Genomic DNA, 18,166 nt, shown 5'->3' with positions numbered 1-18,166 from the left:
ACCCAAAATCATCCCATTGCTGCCACCGCAGGGTCAAAGATGTTGCTCATTATCTCAGATATGGAGATAAAGCAAACAAGTCAACTTGTATCTGCCAACTGTATAGTGGCCCAAGGATTAAGGTGCACCCGACTCAGGCGAGGACATCTGCAAGTAGGAGGAAGGTAAAGGGAAGATGAGTAAGGTTTATTTTAACGAGTGAACTGTATTGATTTTTACTAGGAGTTATAAGTACTAGTAAGGTTTTATTAATAATTCTAAGCTGTTGTGGAATTGGTAAGGTTTTTAGCAGTAGCAAAGGGTCAACTCATAAATAAAGAAATGGCAGGATTGCTTCAACCTCCTGTGCTATGTGGGAGCTCCAAGATGCTTCCTGTATCCTGGAGAATCATTTGTGCAGGAAGTGTCGTCAATTGAAGCAGCTTGAGCTCCGGGTTTTGGAACTTGAGTGGCAGCTGACAACACTGAATTCATGAAGATGAGAGCTATGTGGATAGCACATTTATAGATGTGGTCACTCAAGAGTATGCGGGAGCGAGGGAATGGGTGATCACCAGACAGTCAAAAAGAATCATGCAGGTAGTGCAGGAGACCCCTGAGCGTACCTCACTCTCCAACAGGTATTCAGTTCTGAATACTGAGGAAAGTGATGCTTCACCTGGGGAATGCAGCCAGAGCCAAGTCCGTGGCAACATGGGTGACTCAACTGCACAAGGGGTACAGGGAAGACTGGAAGAGCCATAGTGATTCAATAGTCAGGGGAACAGACAGGTGTTTCTGTGGCCGCAGACGTGAATCGAGGATGGTGTGCTGCCTCCCTGATGCCAGGGTCAAGCATTTCACTGTGCAGTTGCAGAGCATCCTGAAGGGGGAGAGTGAACAGCCAGCAGTCGTGGTCCATTTGGGAACCAACGACATAGGTAGAAAGAGGGATGTGGTCTTGCAGTCAAATTTTAGGGAGCTAGGTAAGAAATTAGCAAGCAGGACCTCAAAAGTAGTAATCTCTGGATTACTCCCAGTGCCACGTGCAAGTGAGCATAGAAACAGAAGGATAAAACAGATGAATGCCTGGCTGGAATGATGGTGCAGGAGGGAGGGCTTCAGATGCCTGGGACATTGGGACTGGCTCTAGGGGAGATGGGACCTGTACAGGCCGGACAGGTTGCACCTGAACAGAGCTGGGACTGAGTTCCTTGCGGGTCGTTTTTGCTAGTGCTGTTGGGGAGGGTTTAAACTAGTTTGGCAGGCTGATGGGGACCTGAGGGTAGACTCAGCTGGGACAAAATCAGAGATTAAAATGGATGGCGGAAAATTAATGGAAGAGTCCGAAAGACAGAGGAAACAAGGTTTAGAAAAGAAAGTGTTTGGCAGTGCTTAAGGATATCTATTTCAAAGCAAGGAATATAGCAAATAAAGCAGATGAGCTGAGGGCACAGTTAGACATGTGGCAGTATGATGTCATAGCCCTCAAAAGTTGAATGGGAGAGGCTGTTTACAGGTAAAGGGATGTCTGGCAAATGGGAGGCTTTTAAAAGTGAGATAGGAAGAGTTCAGGGCCAGCATGATCCTGCTAGATGGAAGGGCAAGGCTGGCAAGTTTAGGGAACGTTGGTTGACGAGGGATATTGAGGGTCTGGTCAGGCCAAAGAAGGTGGCATATGTCAGGTATAGACAGCTGACATCAAGCAAGTCTCTCGATGAGTACAGAGGATATCGGAGTACACTTAAGAAGGAAATTAGGAGGACGAAAAGGGGCCATGAGATTTCCCTGGCAGATAAGATAAAGGAGAATGCTAAAGGATTCTATAAGTATAGCTAGGGAGAGAGTAGGTCCCCTTCAGGATCAGTGTGGTAATCTATGTGCGGAGCCACGGGAAATGGGCGAGGTCTTAAATGAATACTTCTCGTCTGTATTTACCGTGGAGGTGGTCATGGAAGCTAGTGAGTTCAAGGGAGGGAACAGCGATATCCTGAAGCATATCAACATTACAAAGCAGGAGGTGTTGGAGGTTTTGAAGCACATTAAGGTGGATAAATTCCCAGGGCCTGACCAGGTGTATCCTAGGATGCTATGGGAAGCAAGGGAGGAGATTGCTGGGTGCCTGGCAGAGATTTTTGTATCATCGTCAGCCTCGGGTGAGGTTCCGGAAGACTGGAGGATAGCTAATGTTGTGCCTTTATTTAAGAAGGGCAGCAGCGATAAGCCAGGGAACTACAGGCCGGCGAGCCTTACATCAGTCTTGGGAAAGTTATTGGAAGGGATTCTGAGAGACAGGATTTTATGCATTTGGAAAGGCATGGTCTGATTAGGGATAGTCAGCATGGCTTTGTGCATGGGAAATCATGTCTCAAGAATTTGATTGAGTTTTTCGAAGAGGTGACCAAGAGGATTGACAAGGGCAGGAAGATGGACGTTGTCTACATGGACTTAGCAAGGCCTTTACAAGGTCCCGCATGGTAGGCTGGTCCAGAAGGTTCGAACACATGGAATCCAGGGTGAGCTAGCAAATTGGATACAAGATTGGCTTGGTAGTAGTGGAGGGTTGTTTTTCAGATTGGAGGCCAGTGATCAGTGGTGTGCCGCAGGGATCGGTGCTGGGCCCTCTGTTGTTTGTCATATATATTAATGACTTGGATGTGAATGTAGGGAGCATGATTAGTAAGTCTGCAGATGACACCAAAATTGGTGGTATAATGGACAGTGAAGAAGGCTGTCTAAGGTTACAACAGGATATAGAGAAATTGGGAAAGTGGACAAGGGATTGGCAAATGGGATTTAACGCAGACACGTGCAAAGTGATGCATTTTGGGAAGTTAAACCAGGGCAGGACATATACAGTGAATGGCAGGGCCCTGGGAAGTGTTGTTAAGCAGAGAGACCTTGGGGTGCAAGTACATAGTTCCCTAAAGTGGCAACACAGGTAGACAGGGTGGTGAGGTAGACAGGGTGGTGAAGAAGGCGTATGGCATGCTTGCCTTCATCAGCCGAGGCATTGAGTACAAGAGTTGGGACGTCATGTTACAGTTGTACATAACGTCGGTTAGGCTGCATTTGGAGTACTGTGTGCAGTTCTGATCGCTGCACTACAGGAAAGATGTGATTAAGCTAGAGAGGGTGCAGAAAAGATTCACAAGGATGTTGCCTGGTTTGGAGGGCTTGAGTTATAAAGAGAGATTGGATAGGCTGGGTCTGTTTTCCCAGGAGCGAAGGAGGCTGAGAGGGGACATGATCGAGGTATATAATATTATGAGAGACATAGTTAGGGTAGATAGCCAGAGTCTGTTTCCATGGTAGGGGTGACTAAAACTAGAGAGCATAGATTTAAGGTGAGAGGGAGGAGGTTTAAAGGGGATCAAAGGGGTAAATTTTTCACACAAAGAATAGTGGGTATCTGGAATGAGCTGCCTGAGGAAGTGGTGGAGGCAGGAACAGTAGCAACATTTAAGAGGCATCTGGACAGGTACTTGAATGAGCAAAGCATAGAGGGATATGGAATTAATGCAGGCAGGTGGGATTAGTATAGATAGGCATTATGGTCGGCATGGACGCGGTGGGCCGAAGGGCCTGTTTCTATGCTGTACGACTCTATGACTCTATTACAGAAACATGGTTTAAGGAGAGACAGGAATGGCAGCTCAACGTTCTTGGTTACAGGGATTTCAGACGCGATAGGGAGGGGGATAAGAAAGGAGGGGGAGTGGCAATTTTGGTCAAGGAAACTATTACAGTTGTGAGGAGGGATGATATGTTGGAAGGTACATCAAACGAGGTCATATGGATTGAGCTAAAGAACAAAAAAGGGGCAATCACACTGCTGGGAGTGTACTATAGACCTCCAGTCAGAGGGAGATAGAGCAGCTATGTAGGCAAATCTCTGAGAAGCATGAACAGTAATAGTAGGGGATTTTAATTACCCCAATATTAACTGGGATCATTTTATTGTGAAAGGAATTGAGGGAGCAGAATTCTTGAGGTGCATTCAGGAGAACCTTTTTGCCCAACGAGAGAGGATGCAGTTTTAGACTTAGTTTTAGGAATTGAAGATGGGCAGGTGGAAGGAGTGGGAGAGCATTTTGGTGGTAGTGATCATAATTCAGTCAGTTTTAACATAATTATGGAAAAGGACAGAGAACAGGAGTTAGAGTTCTCAATTGCAGCAAGGTCAATTTTACTAAACTGAGGAGTGATTCAGCGAAAGTGGCTGGAAACAGCTACTTGAAGGTAAATCAGTGTCAGAACAGTGGGAGGCATTCAAAGGCGAGATTCAAGGGGTTCAGGGTAAACATGTTCCCACAAAGAAAAAGGGTGAGGCAGCCAAATCTAGAGCCCCATGGATGTCAAGGAGCCTACAGGGTAAGATAAGCAGAAAAGGAAAGCTTATGTCCGTCACCGAGAACTCAATACTACAGAAAGTCGAGAGGAGTATAGAAAGTGGAGGAGTGAAAAAGGAAATTAGGAAAGCCAAGAAAGGGTATGAAAGAATATTGGCAAGCAAAATCAAGGTGAACCCAAAGTTGTTTTATCAACACATTAAGCGTAAGCTAATAACTAAGGAGAGAGTGGGGTGCATAAAAACCCTAACCTATGTGTAGGAGCGCAAGATATTGGTATGGTTCTTAATGAATACTTTGCTTCTGTCTTCACAAAAGAGGGGGGCGATGCAGATATTGTAGTTAAGGAGGAAGAGTGTGAAGTATTGGATGTGATAAACATAGGGAGAGAGGAAGTATTAATGGGATTAACATCCTTGAAAGTCACCAGGGCCAAATGAAATGTATCCTAGGCTGTTAAAAGAAGAAAGAGAGGAAATAGCAGAGGGCTGACCATCATTTTCCAGTCTTCACTGGATACAGGTGTGGTACTGGAGGATTGGAGAATTGCTAACGTTGTACGTCTGTTTAAAAAGGGAGTGAAGGAGAGACCGAATAATTACAGGCTAGTGAGTCTAACCTCAGTAGTGGGCAAATTATTGGAATCTATTCTGAGAGACAGGATAAACTGTCACTTAGAAAGGTTAATCAAGGATAGTCAGCATGGATTTGTTCAGGAAATATCTTGTTTGACCAACTTGATAGAATTTTTTGAAGTAGTAACAGGGAAGATAGATGAGGGTAGTGCAGTTGATATGGTCTACATGGAGTTTTAGCAAGGCTTTTGACAGGGTCCCACATGGCAGGCTGGTTAAAAAAATAAAATCCCATGGGATCCAGGGAAATGCAGCAAGGTGGATACAAAATTGGCTCAGTGGCAGGAAACAAAGGGTAATTGTTGGCAGGTGTTTTTGCTACTGGAGGGCTATTTCCAGTGGCGTTCCACAGCAAAGGCTGGTTCGGGTCTGCAAATTAAACCCGACCCAAGCCGGACAGAACCACATCCAACCCCAAGCCCGACCCCGCCACAGTCCTTTCGGTTTTCCCCACGCCTGACCCGACCATCAGTTAACCTATCTTCCATTTTTCACTTTGTTGCTTATCTGCACAAGCTTAAAAAAACTGTAACCTAACAACCTTGCAAGTCAAAGTAGTACATTAACATTGGAGCCACTTACTGGAAGTGGTGATCGAGTGTGTCCAACCTGGCTTGAGCAGACCCGACCCGAGCCCGAACGCCGGACCCGGAAGCGCGACCCGACCTGACACGTCATCTGGTTCCGCTGGGTTCAGGTCGGGTAGCTATGCTCTATTCCGCAGGGCTCAGTACTGGGTCCCCTGCTTTTTGTGGCGTATACTAACGATTTGGACGTAAATGTAGGGGGCATGATCAAGAAGTTTGCAGATGACACAAAAATTGGCCGTATGGTCAGGTCGATAGGGTGGTTAAGAAGGCATATGGAATCCTTCCATTTATTAGCCGAGGTATACAATATAAGAGCAGGGAGGCTATGCTGGAACTGTAGAACTCATTGGTTAGGCCACAACTTGAGTACTGTGTGCAGTTGTGGCCTTCTCATTACAGAAAGGATGTAATTGCACTAGAGAGGGTACAGAGGAGGTCTATGAGGATGTTGGCAGGACTGGAAAAATGCAGCTATGAGGGAAGATTGGATAGGCTGGGGTTGTTCTCCTTGGAACAGAGAAGGTATTCAAAAGGAGTCTGGATATGCACCTCAAGTGCCGTAAGCTGCAGGGGTATGGACCAAATGCTGGAGGGTAGGATGAGAATAGGTGGATTGTTTTTTGGCCTGCACTGACACGATGGGCCAAGTGACCTCTTTCTGTGTCTTAAATTCTTAACTGCCTTCAGTGGGCAATTACAAATGGGCAATAAATGCTGGCCTAGCCAGCGACGTCCACATCCTATGAACGAATAAAAAAAAACCCTTATTGAAATTTCACTATATCTACTCATTTGGAAATTTGGGTACATTCATCAAAATAACATATTACACCTGAGCAATCATATTGAATACTCTCTTAACTATTTAGTTTATTTTTAGTTTTAGTTTAGAGATACAGCACTGAAACAGGCCCTTTGGCCCACCGAGTCTGTGCCGACCATCAACCACCAATACTAATCCTACACTAATCCCATATTCCTACCACATCCCCACCTGTCCCTATATTTCCCTACCACCTACCCATTACTTCTCTGGCCTCCTTATCTCGAGAGACAATGGATGAGCGCCTGGAGGTGGTCAGTGGTTTGTGAAGCAGCGCCTTACTAGGGGCAATTTATAATGGCCAATTTACCTACCAACCTGCAAGTCTTTTGGCTCGTGGGAGGAAACCGGAGCACCCGGAGAAAACCCACGCAGACACAGGGAGAACTTGCAAACTCCACACAGGCAGTACCCAGAATTGAACCCGGGTCGCTGGAGCTGTGAGGCCGCAGTGCTAACCACTGCGCCACTGTGAATTTATCTACTGTCATCAGATCTCGAATAGCAGTTATGTGGGCTGAAGATGTATGTTATTAAGTACACAGTCCCTACATGGCATCAGTCTCCAAGAACAGCAGGAGTTGGCAGTTGGAGAGTGTGATGTATAATGACTGCCTTGTATAGAAAAACATCACGTAGCCTGGAGGAACATGCACAACAGATTCCCTCCCCCAAAGCCCAGCACATCCCTGCAGAAAGAGAGATTGGTTGTCAGTGAGAACACACATTACCACCAGACTCCAAATGTATAGCATTTTACTGTGTAAATATTATAGTATTGGTTTGATATCAATTCAGTCTGACTGTATATCACCGACAGTCAACAGAAAACTGTCGTACTTTTAAAAAAATTTACTGCAATAAATCTTTAGACTTTATGTAAAGAAAATGTTTAAAAAATGTTTGTTTTAGTTTTCAATTTAATGTCAACAAAAAGAATTGTGACGATGAGTGTGTTTTGGAGAAAAAGTTTTAAAACTTTTTTGTTTATTTAAAAACACCCTTTAGGTGGTGGGTTAGCCCCACTGCACCTGTCCAAAACATGTTAAATCACTGCAAAAAAAAAACACAATTAGGCCATAATCTTCTATAAATGCTGTGTTGAGGATATAGACTACTCATATCAGTGTGAAAAGCAGTTTTTTTTCTGTTTGACAAAATAGAAGCATTTGAAAATTTCAAATTAAAAACAATAAAATTTAATACCAGCACCTCTTACGGTTTAGGCAATGAGTATCAATCTCCACAAAAATATACAGGGATATACAATATATATCACTAACCTGACCAAGTCAGTCATACAGGATCCTACAACCACTACATCATAAACCACAGCATCAGAGGGAAGATTTGCTCGGAATGACATATTTAGGAAATGTTTAAAAAGAATAGCAACAGCCAAATATTGAAATACACAGCAACACCAAACAGTTACAATAACTCCTGGGTCACAAACTCCACAGTATGCGACTAATGCTGCGGGAAGACCCGTCATGTAGCAGGCTGCATTATTCGAAAAAAAAAACAGTGGTTTTAAAAAAGCGGAAAGGAAAGCTTTATCGAGGTAAAATGATAATTTTAATAATATATGTTGTTCTGCCCGATAAGTGTGTGTATCTAAATATATATTTAAAAATATATATGAATATATTAATCAGGCAGTTGTTTGGCCTGCAACAGTGTTGCGTTGCCGGGTCGGACCGCCGACAGTTGGAACCGTTAGTGTTTGAAGAACGCGAGCGGCCGGCGACTCTGGTCACTGGACGCTTTGTGTTAATGGGACTGGCGGGTAGGTCCCAGGCAGGTACCTGAACCCAACTCTGTCTGTTTATGTAAAAACACACACACACACACATATATATATATATCTGTCAATCTCTTCGCCATCCATTATTGTTCGTCTGGGTTTAAGGAGGCTTTTGAGGCCGAGTTGCTCACATTTTTTGTAAAGTGTTTGTGTGTGTATATATATATAGATTGTTATTAATAGTTAATGAAAATCCATGCAATTACTCTTTTCAGATTTTTTAAAAAAAAGCAAAGCTTAATGCAACGAGTTTGTATTTGCATTGCATGAAGCGGAGGAGCAGGTTTATGCAAACTCTGTTTACAAACCTTTTGTGTCATTTCCTGCCCTAAAGGACGAACACGCTGCATTTGCAACCAGTGCTGCAAACATCCTGGAAACGTTAGCCGTGACATTTTGTCATCAGTAGGATTGACGCAGATGGCAAAGATCTGCTAAACATATGGAGGCTGTATTTGGGTTTCAGAGTGACCTGCAGGTCACAGATTTCTTTCTTGAATTTAAAAAAAAATGTTTTTGAATCACTCCTAAGCAGGGGCATTTGATAAATATGTAGGGAGGTTTGGTGCATTGTTGCAACATTTTTAATCGATCTGCGTGCAATTCCCCATTCCTGTAATTCCCTTGGCAGAAATAATTAGATATTCCTGCAGGTCCACGCTGGTAGGTCTGTCAGTGTCTGAAAAGAAAAAAGTTGGCGTGAATGTTGTGGGTATAAACTTTTCAGTCCATTGGTGACAAAACATCAACTCCCAAAATGTTAACTCGTCTTTTCATTTTTGTTCAATGACCTATTGCTTATTTTCAGCATTTGTTAAATAAAGATTGTGAAGTTCTATTTCATATAGTGTGTCCTTTGCTATTCTAAATACTGAAAATACAACAAACTCCTTTATAAGCATCTCCAATAGCAAAGTAAAATACTGTTAGCTATAAAGGTAACAATGTGTATTCGATGAGAAAATTACACATGCACCTAAAGCATGGTTACCCAAGTGATTTTAAACTATAATTCTGACTTTATGATTCAGAGGTACATCAACTGCAAACAGTTACTATCGACAGAGCTCCCAAATTTGATTATTGTCTTCTCCCAAATTTGATTATTGTCTTCTCTTCTCTTCTCATAGTCTGCTTTTGATTACTATAGTGATTGCATTGCAAGGAGTAGGAGTAGGCCATATGACCCGACAGGAATGCTTAGCCATTACATTCAATCATGGCTGATCGTCTACCTGAATTCCACTGATTCGCTCTATCCCCATATCCCCTTAATGCCCAAAAATCTATTGATATCAGTCTTGACTGTACTGAACAACTGAGCATCCACAGCCCCATGAGGTACTGAATTCCAAAGATCCACGACCTCCTTGTTGGAGAAATGGCTGACCCCTTGTTCGATACTTGTCAACCAGGGGAAACAGCCTCTCAGCATCTATCCTGTCCAGTTCTAAGAATTTTGTATGTTTCATTGAATTCATATCAATTACATGAAGTGTTAGCTGTTTTGGGGTGGTATGTGCAACCTTGAGTAATTTCAATGCTGTGATCTTTGGGTTACTTGATGCATAAACTGTAAAAATTTTAATTATTTTTGTTTAATTACTATTCAGAAGAGACTTACGCGTTAACCCAAGTAAGCGTGCAACTATCTATTTCAAAAATGAAATGCAGCTTAAATTGCACTATTTTTCTTGATTTGCAGGGGGCGGCGCAGTGGTTAGCACCGCAGCCTCACAGCTCCAGGGACCCGGGTTCGATTCCGGGTACTGCCTGTGTGGAGTTTGCAAGTTCTCCCTGTGTCTGCGTGGGTTTTCTCCAGGTGCTCCGGTTTCCTCCCACAAGCCAAAAGACTTGCAGGTTGATAGGTAAATTGGCCATTATAAATTGTCACTAGTATAGGTAGGTGGTAGGGAAATATAAGGACAGGTGGGGATGTTTGGTAGGAATATGGGATTAGTGTAGGATTAGTATAAATGGGTGGTTGATGTTCGGCACAGACTCGGTGGGCCGAAGGGCCTGTTTCAGTGCTGTATCTCTAATCTAATCTAATCTAAATCTAGTTAATTTATGAAACAGGTGGTGGGGCTTCTAAGCAGATTTTGAAGCCGCTCCCCCCCCCCCCTTCCCCTTCACTCCCACTGCCCCCTTCTCCCCCCTTCCCCCTCTCTCTTCCCCCCCCCTCTCTCTTCCCCCCCCCCTCTCTCTTCCCCCCCCCCCTCTCTCTTCCCCCCCCCCCTCTCTCTTCCCCCCCCCCCTCTCTCTTCCCCCCCCCTCTCTCTTCCCCCCCCCTCTCTCTTCCCCCCCCTCTCTCTTCCCCCCCCCCTCTCTCTTCCCCCCCCCCTCTCTCTCTTCCCCCCCCCCCTCTCTCTTCCCCCCCCCTCTCTCTTCCCCCCCCCCCCCCCCACACTCTTCCCCCCCCCCTCTCTCTTCCCCCCCTCAACCCCCCCCACCCTCTCCCTCTCCCCCAACCCCCCTCTCTCTCCCCCCCCCCCTCTCTTCCCCCCCCCCTCTCTCTTCCCCCCCCCCTCTCTCTTCCCCCCCCCCTCTCTCTTCCCCCCCCCCTCACTCTTCCCCCCCCCCTCTCTCTTCCCCCCCCCTCTCTCTTCCCCCCCCCCTCTCTCTTCCCCCCCCCCTTCTCTCTTCCCCCCCCCCTCTCTCTTCCCCCCCCCTCTCTCTCTCCCCCCCCCCTCTCTCTTCCCCCCCCCCTCTCTCTTCCCCCCCCCCTCTCTCTTCCCCCCCCCCTCTCTCTTCCCCCCCCCCTCTCTCTTCCCCCCTCTCTCTTCCCCCCCCCTCTCTCTTCCCCCCCCCTCTCTCTTCCCCCCCCCTCTCTCTTCCCCCCCCTCTCTCTTCCCCCCCCCTCTCTCTTCCCCCCCCCTCTCTCTTCCCCCCCCCTCTCTCTTCCCCCCCCCTCTCTCTTCCCCCCCCTCTCTCTTCCCCCCCCCTCTCTCTTCCCCCCCCCTCTCTCTTCTCCCCCCCCTCTCTCTTCCCCCCCCCTCTCTCTTCCCCCCCCCTCTCTCTTCCCCCCCCCTCTCTCTTCCCCCCCCTCTCTCTTTCCCCCCCCCTCTCTCTTTCCCCCCCCCTCTCTCTTTCCCCCCCCCTCTCTCTTCCCCCCCCTCTCTCTTCCCCCCCCCTCTCTCTTCCCCCCCCTCTCTCTTCCCCCCCCTCTCTCTTCCCCCCCCCCTCTCTCTTCCCCCCCCCCTCTCTCTTCCCCCCCCCCTCTCTCTTCCCCCCCCCCTCTCTCTTCCCCCCCCCCTCTCTCTTCCCCCCCCCCTCTCTCTTCCCCCCCCCCATCTCTCTTCCCCCCCCTCTCTCTTCCCCCCCCTCTCTCTTCCCCCCCCCTCTCTCTTCCCCCCCCCTCTCTCTTCCCCCCCCCCTCTCTCTTCCCCCCCCCCTCTCTCTTCCCCCCCCCTCTCTCTTCCCCCCCCCCTCTCTCTTCCCCCCCCTCTCTCTCTTCCCCCCCCTCTCTCTCTTCCCCCCCCCCTCTCTCTTCCCCCCCCCCTCTCTCTTCCCCCCCCCCTCTCTCTTCCCCCCCCCCCTCTCTCTTCCCCCCCCCCTCTCTCTTCCCCCCCCCCCTCTCTCTTCCCCCCCCCCCTCTCTCTTCCCCCCCCCCCTCTCTCTTCCCCCCCCCCCCTCTCTCTTCCCCCCCCCCCTCTCTCTTCCCCCCCCCCCCTCTCTCTTCCCCCCCCCCCCTCTCTCTTCCCCCCCCCCACTCTCTTCCCCCCCCCTCTCTCTCTCCCCCCCCCCTCTCTCTCTCCCCCCCCCCTCTCAAAGATGAGGAGGAATTTCTTTTGAGAGTCGTTAATCTTTGGAATTCTCTTCCCCAGAGAACAGTGGAAGCTGGGTCATTGAATATATTCAAGGCTGAGTTAGACAGATTTTTGGTCTGCAAGGGAGTCAAAGGTTGTGGGAGGGCAGGTCGGAAAGTGGAGTTAAGGCCACACCATCAGATCAGCCATGATCTTATTGAATGGTGGAGCAGGCTCGATGGGCAAATGACCGACTCTTGCTCCTATTGCTATGATCTTATGACAACCCTTTGCTTACAAGATTGTAAGCTCTTTCTTGTGTTTCCTGGTATACTGGAAATCAAGGTATACAACATCTACCAGACTTCCATCGTGCTAATTTGGTGAGTTCCTCAAAAATCTCAATCAGGTTAATGAGGCAAGGCCTCCATTGGCTAAAGGCACTCTGTGGTTCTCAAAGAGCTGCTGGTCTCTCTATGTGAACATAAATATAGGTGATCACCCATATATTGCCTTCCAGCACCTTCTCTATAACTGACAAACTAGCAGTCCTCTAGTTCCCAGGGTCTGATTTTTTGGTCTCAAAATTGACTCAGTGCTAGTGCTCTCATCTGCATCATAGGGTTGTTTGTTCAAGGCTGTGCCAAAGACTTGAGCAAATAAATTAGTATATCGAGTGCATGCTGCCCTTCTTCCAGAAGTTGTCTTTCAGATGCGACTCCATCTGTCCTCTTGGATGAACGTAAAAGAGCCAATGACACTATTCAGAGAAGAGCACAGGATTTCCTTGAATAATAAATATTGACCAGGATATTAAATCAACGAGTAGGCTATTCATCCCCTCAAGTTTGTTTCACCATACAACTAGATCATAGCCGATTTGTACCTCGACGTCATTTATTTGCTTTTGACCTTTATCCCTCGATACCCTTACCTAATAAATATTTGTCCATCACAATCTTGAGAATTTCAATTGGCTTAGCATCCACAGCCTTTTGAGAGAGAGCATTCCAGATTTCCACTATCATTTGTGTGAGAAGGTGCTTTCTTGAATACCTTGGCTCTAATTTTAAGATTACACTCCCTTGTTTTGGATTTCCTGCTAGATGAAATAGTTTTTCAGCACCTATGCCATTGATGCTTTTTAACATTTTAAACACCTCAGCTGGAATTATTTTTTTGAGGAGGGTGGATGAGGGTAGTGCATTTGACGTAGTCTATATGGATTTTAGTGGTTCGCACCGCAGCCTCACAGCTCCAGCGGCCCGGGTTCAATTCTGGGTACTGCCTGTGTGGAGTTTGCAAGTTCTCCCTGTGTCTGCGTGGGTTTCCTCCGGGTGCTCCGGTTTCCTCCCACATGCCAAAGACTTGCAGGTTGGTAGGTAAATTGGCCATTATAAATTGCCCCTAGTATAGGTAGGTGGTAGGGAAATATAGGGACAGGTGGGGATGTGGTAGGAATATGGAATTAGTGTAGGATGAGTATAAATGGGTGGTTGATGGTCAACACAGACTCGGTGGGCTGAAGGGCCTGTTTCAGTGCTGTATAACTAAACTAATCTTTTGACAAGGTCCCACATGGCAGACTGTTCAGAAAATTAAAACCTCGTGGGATCCAATGGAAGTAGCAAATTGGATCCAAATTTGGCGCATTAGCAGGAAGAAAAAGCTAACGGTCAATGGGTGTTTTTGTGACTTAGAAGGCTGTTTCCATTGGGGTTCCTTTTTTGTGATATATATCAATTATTTAAACTTAAATGTAGGAGGCATGATTAAGAAGCTTGCAGGTATGAAAATTGGCCATGTGGTTGATAGTGAGGATGAAAGATGTAGACTGCAGGAAGGTGATCAATGGACTGGTAAATGAAATTCAGTCCGGAGTAGTATGAGGTAATGCATTTTAAGAGGTGCAACAAGGTAAGGGAATGCACAATAAATGGGAGGATACTGAGTAGTGTGGAGGAACAGAGGGACCTTGGAGTGTATGTCCAAAGAGCCTTAAAGGTAGCAGGACAGGTTGATGAGGTGATTAAGAAGGCATATGGCATGCTTTCCTTTATTAGCTGAGGCATAGAATATAAGAGCAGTGAGGTTATGATAGAACTGTATACAACTCTAGTTAGACTTGCATACAATACTGGTCACTACATTACAAGAGGGATGTGATCTTGAGAGGGTACAGAGAAGATTTATGAGGATGTTGCCAGGAATGGAGAATTTTAGCTATGAGTAATGTTTGGATAGGCTGGGCTTGTTTTCTTTGGAACAGAGGAGGCTGAGGGGTGATTAAATTGAGATGTATAAAATGATGAGAGACCGAGACAGAATGGATAGGAATGACCTATTTCTGTTAGCAGTTAGGTCAATAACCATGGGGCATATATTTGAAGTAATTGGTAGAAAGATTAGAGGGGAGTTGAGTAATTTATTTCACCCAGAGGGTGGTGAGGGTTTAAAAGGGTGGTGGTGGCATTTTAAAAACACTTGGATATGTACTTGAAGTGCCATAACTTGCAGGACAACTGACCAAGAGATGGAATGTGGGATTAGGTTGTAAAATTCTTTTTCAGCCAGCATGGACATGATGGACCGAATAGCCTCCTGTGCCATAAATTTTTTTATGTTTCTAACTTTCTAAACTTGAGAGAGTACAGGCCAAGTTTATGCCACATCATCTTATAATTTAACCCTTTAAACCCTGATATAATTCTGATAAATTTGTACTGTACCCCTTTCAAGGCCCAAAAGGGAATTCAGTACTCCATTAGGGGTCAGACCAAGGTTTTGTACAACTTTTGTCCCTTTTGTATTCTAACCCCCATAAAGTAAACATTCTATCAGCCTTTTTGATTTTTTTTGTACCTTTTAGTGATTTGTGTAACTGGAAACCCTCTTTGCACTTCTGTAGTTCCTAGTCTCTCACCATTAAGAAAATGTTCTTTACATTGAACTCCATCTGCCAGTTTCACTCAGTTTATGTTTGTTTAAACTCTGGAGAAGTTCCTACAGATTGGAGGGTGGCAAATGTAACCCCACTATTTAAAAAAGGAGGGAGAGAATAAACAGGGAATTACAGACCACTTAGCCTTACATCAGTAGTGGGGAAAATGCTAGAGTCTATTATAAAGGATGTGATAGCAGATCACCTGGAAAGCATAAACGGAATTGGACAAAGTCAGCATGGGTTTATGAAAGGGAAATCATGCTTAACAAATCTACTGGAGTTTTTTGAGGATGTAATTAGTAGAATAGATAAGGGAGAACCAGTGGATGTGGTGTATTTGGATTTTCAGAAGGCCTTTCATGGCCAAAATGAAAGCACATGGGATTGGGGGTAATATACCTGCATAGATTGAGAATTGGTTGACAGACAGGGAAGAGAGAGTACGAATAAACGGGTCTTTTTCAGGGTGGCAGGCAGTGACTAGTGGGGTACGACAGGGATCAGTGCTTGGGCCCCAGCTATTCACAATATATATTAATGACTTGGATGAGGGAACTAAATGTTGTATTTCCAAATTTGCAGACGACGCAAAGCTGGGGTGGGGGTGGGGGGGGAATGTGAGCTGTGAGGAGGATGCAAAGAGGCTCCAATGTGACTTGGACAAGTTGGGCTGGTGGGCAAATGCATGGCAGATGCAGTATAATGTGGATGAATGTGAGGTTATCCATTTTGGTTGTAAAAACAGAAAGACAGATTATTATCTGAATGATGATAGATTGGGAAAGGGGGACGTGCCCTTTTATACCAGTCACTGAAAGCAAGCATTCAGGTGCAGCAAGCCGTTAGGAAGGCGAATGGTATGTTGGCCTTCATTGTAAGAGGATTTGAGTAGAGGAGCAAGGATTCTTACTTGCAATTATACAGGGCCTTGGTGAGACCACATCTGGAGTATTATGTGCAGTTTTGGTCTATCTGAGGAAGGATGTTCTTGCCACGGAGGGAGTGCAAAGAAGATTTACTAGGTTGATTCCTGGGATGGTAGGATTGACGTATGAGGAGAGATTGGGTCGACTAGGCCTATATTCACGAGAGTTTAGAAGGATGAGAGGGGAACTCAGAGAAACCTATGAAATTCTAACAGAACTAGACAGGCTAGATGCAGGGAGGATGTTCCCGATGGCTGGGGGGTCATGAACCAGACGTCACAGTCTCAGGATATGGGGTATGCCGAGATGAGGAGAAATTTCTTTACTCAGAGGGTGGTGAACCTGTGGAATTCTCTGGCGCAGAAGGCAGTGGAGGCCAAGTCATTAAATATATTCGAGAAGGAGATTGACATATTTCTTAATGCCAAAGGGATCAAGGGAGAGCTGGAGAAAGCGGGAACAGGGTACTGAATTAAACTATCAGCCATGATCTTTTTTGAATGGCGGAGCAGGTCTGAAAGGCCGACTGGCCTACTCCTGCTCCTGTTTTCTATGTTTCTATGCATCTAACATCATGGCCCCATCCACATAACATAATGTGTCTTCCAACAGAGTCATCTGCAATATTTGATATGCAATTCTATATTTCATCCAAGTCATTGTTATATATGGTGAAAATTTGATGTCCCAGTGCATATCTCTACAGAACACCACTTGTCACAGCCAATCAGAGTACATTCCCTTTATCCTTGCTGTCTGTCTCCAACTTCCCAACCCAACTTAAAATAATCTCTTGTGCAGTACTTTATCAGATGTCTTCTGGAAGTCCAACAACAATAAACATTCCCCTGTGCACCTATCAGTGACTTCCTTAAAAAATTCAATTACATTAGCCAGACATGACCTACCCTTCGCAAATCCATGCTCACTGTTTCATCAACTCATACTTGTTCAAATGCTCAGTCACTCTGTCCCTGATGATAGATTCAAGTAACTTCCGTAAAACAGACTGTAAATTGCCAGGTCTGTGTTTTCTGCTTTCTCCCTCACTCTTTTCTTAAACGATGGACATCTGAAGGCACAAATACCAAATCTAGAGAGCGTTGGAAAATTATAACCAATGCATCTATGATTTTCACACCTGCTCCTTTTACTATACTACGGTGGAAACTATTAAGTCCTGATTCATCCATCTTGGGTCCCATTATTTTCTCCATTACCAATTTTACTTGTAATAAATCTAATAAGTTCCTTCCCTTGATATCTTTTGGTTCTTTTGTACCAGTGGCATTTTATCGTCTTTCTCTGCTGGAAAACAGATATAAAGTATGAAATCCGCCATTTCCTTATTATCCATTATAGTATCACCGATATCTGTCTTTCAAGGGTCCCCGTACCACTCTCTTTCTCTTGATATATTTATAAAACATTTTTATATTAACCATTGTTACTTGCAAGTTTTTTTCATATTCTCTTTCTGCAGCTCTTAATATTTTATTTCTGTTTCTTTGTTGCTTTCTTCCAGTCCTCTGTATTGCCACTTTTCTTGTGATTTTTGTAAGTGACCCTTTAGCTTTCAAATTCCATCTTACCTGAGACGTTGACCATGGAATGGCAGCCAATAACAAGAGAAAGAAGGTGGGACCAAGAAGAAGATGGAGAGATGACATACCTAGGAACCACATGGGCGAGAGCAGTAAGGGATGGAGAAAAATGGAAAAGACATGAGGGGGGCTGCATTCTACAATGGATGAACACAGCCTAATGGATGATGATTCAGTACAAGTAGCCCTGAAGCTGTTGGATTGTCAGTAAAGACCCAACTCGTTACTTATGTGATATCGGGAAGGAAAACTGGTGCCCTTAACTGAGCTGGCCTACAAGCCAATCCAGGCCAACACTATCATGTTCTCTGAAGCCAGTCAGAGGGAATTATGGATGGGCAGTAAACGCTAACCTTGCCAGCAATACTCATATCCCAAGAATGATTGTTTTAAATATTTATCCTACTTCTAATATAGATATGCATCTATATAATGTTCTTTCTTTCTTTTTCTTTTGGGCCTCCTTATCTCGAGAGACAATGGATACGCGCCTGGAGGTGGTCAGTGGTTTGTGAAGCAGCGCCTGGAGTGGCTATAAAGGCCAATTCTGGAGTGACAGGCTCTTCCACAGGTGCTGCAGAGAAATTTGTTTGTTGGGGCTGTTGCACAGTTGGCTCTCCCCTTGCGCCTCTGTCTTTTTTCCTGCCAACTACTAAGTCTCTTCGACTCGCCACAATTTAGCCCTGTCTTTATGGCTGCCCGCCAGCTCTGGCGAATGCTGGCAACTGACTCCCACGACTTGTGATCAATGTCACAC

General features: G+C 45.5%; 2 protein-coding genes across 5 annotated transcripts in view; one reads left to right on the top strand and one right to left on the bottom strand.

Annotated features, from left to right (window-relative positions):
• The window catches only part of rbks (ribokinase), a 190,051-nt gene extending 182,162 nt beyond the window's left edge, over positions 1–7,889 (bottom strand). The window contains exon 1 of one of the 2 annotated variants that reach the window (XM_068027735.1): positions 7,663–7,889. In XM_068027735.1, the coding sequence (XP_067883836.1) occupies positions 7,663–7,874 (212 nt within the window). In that variant the 5' untranslated portion in view covers positions 7,875–7,889. The remainder of the gene's footprint in view (positions 1–7,662) is intronic. The other variant, XM_068027740.1, reaches the window with a different exon arrangement.
• A 166-nt stretch (positions 7,890–8,055) lies between these two features.
• babam2 (BRISC and BRCA1 A complex member 2) overlaps positions 8,056–18,166 on the top strand; it is a 306,145-nt gene continuing 296,034 nt past the window's right edge. For 2 of the 3 annotated variants that reach the window (XM_068027726.1, XM_068027723.1), the window contains exon 1: positions 8,056–8,183. The gene's annotated coding sequence lies outside the window, so the exon portion shown is untranslated. The remainder of the gene's footprint in view (positions 8,184–18,166) is intronic. The other variant, XM_068027724.1, reaches the window with a different exon arrangement.

Source organism: Heterodontus francisci, chromosome 3 (assembly GCF_036365525.1).
Source record: "Heterodontus francisci isolate sHetFra1 chromosome 3, sHetFra1.hap1, whole genome shotgun sequence".
NCBI lineage: Eukaryota > Metazoa > Chordata > Chondrichthyes > Heterodontiformes > Heterodontidae > Heterodontus > Heterodontus francisci.
Note: the sequence above shows the minus strand (reverse complement) of the source record. Positions and strands in the feature narration are given on the sequence as shown.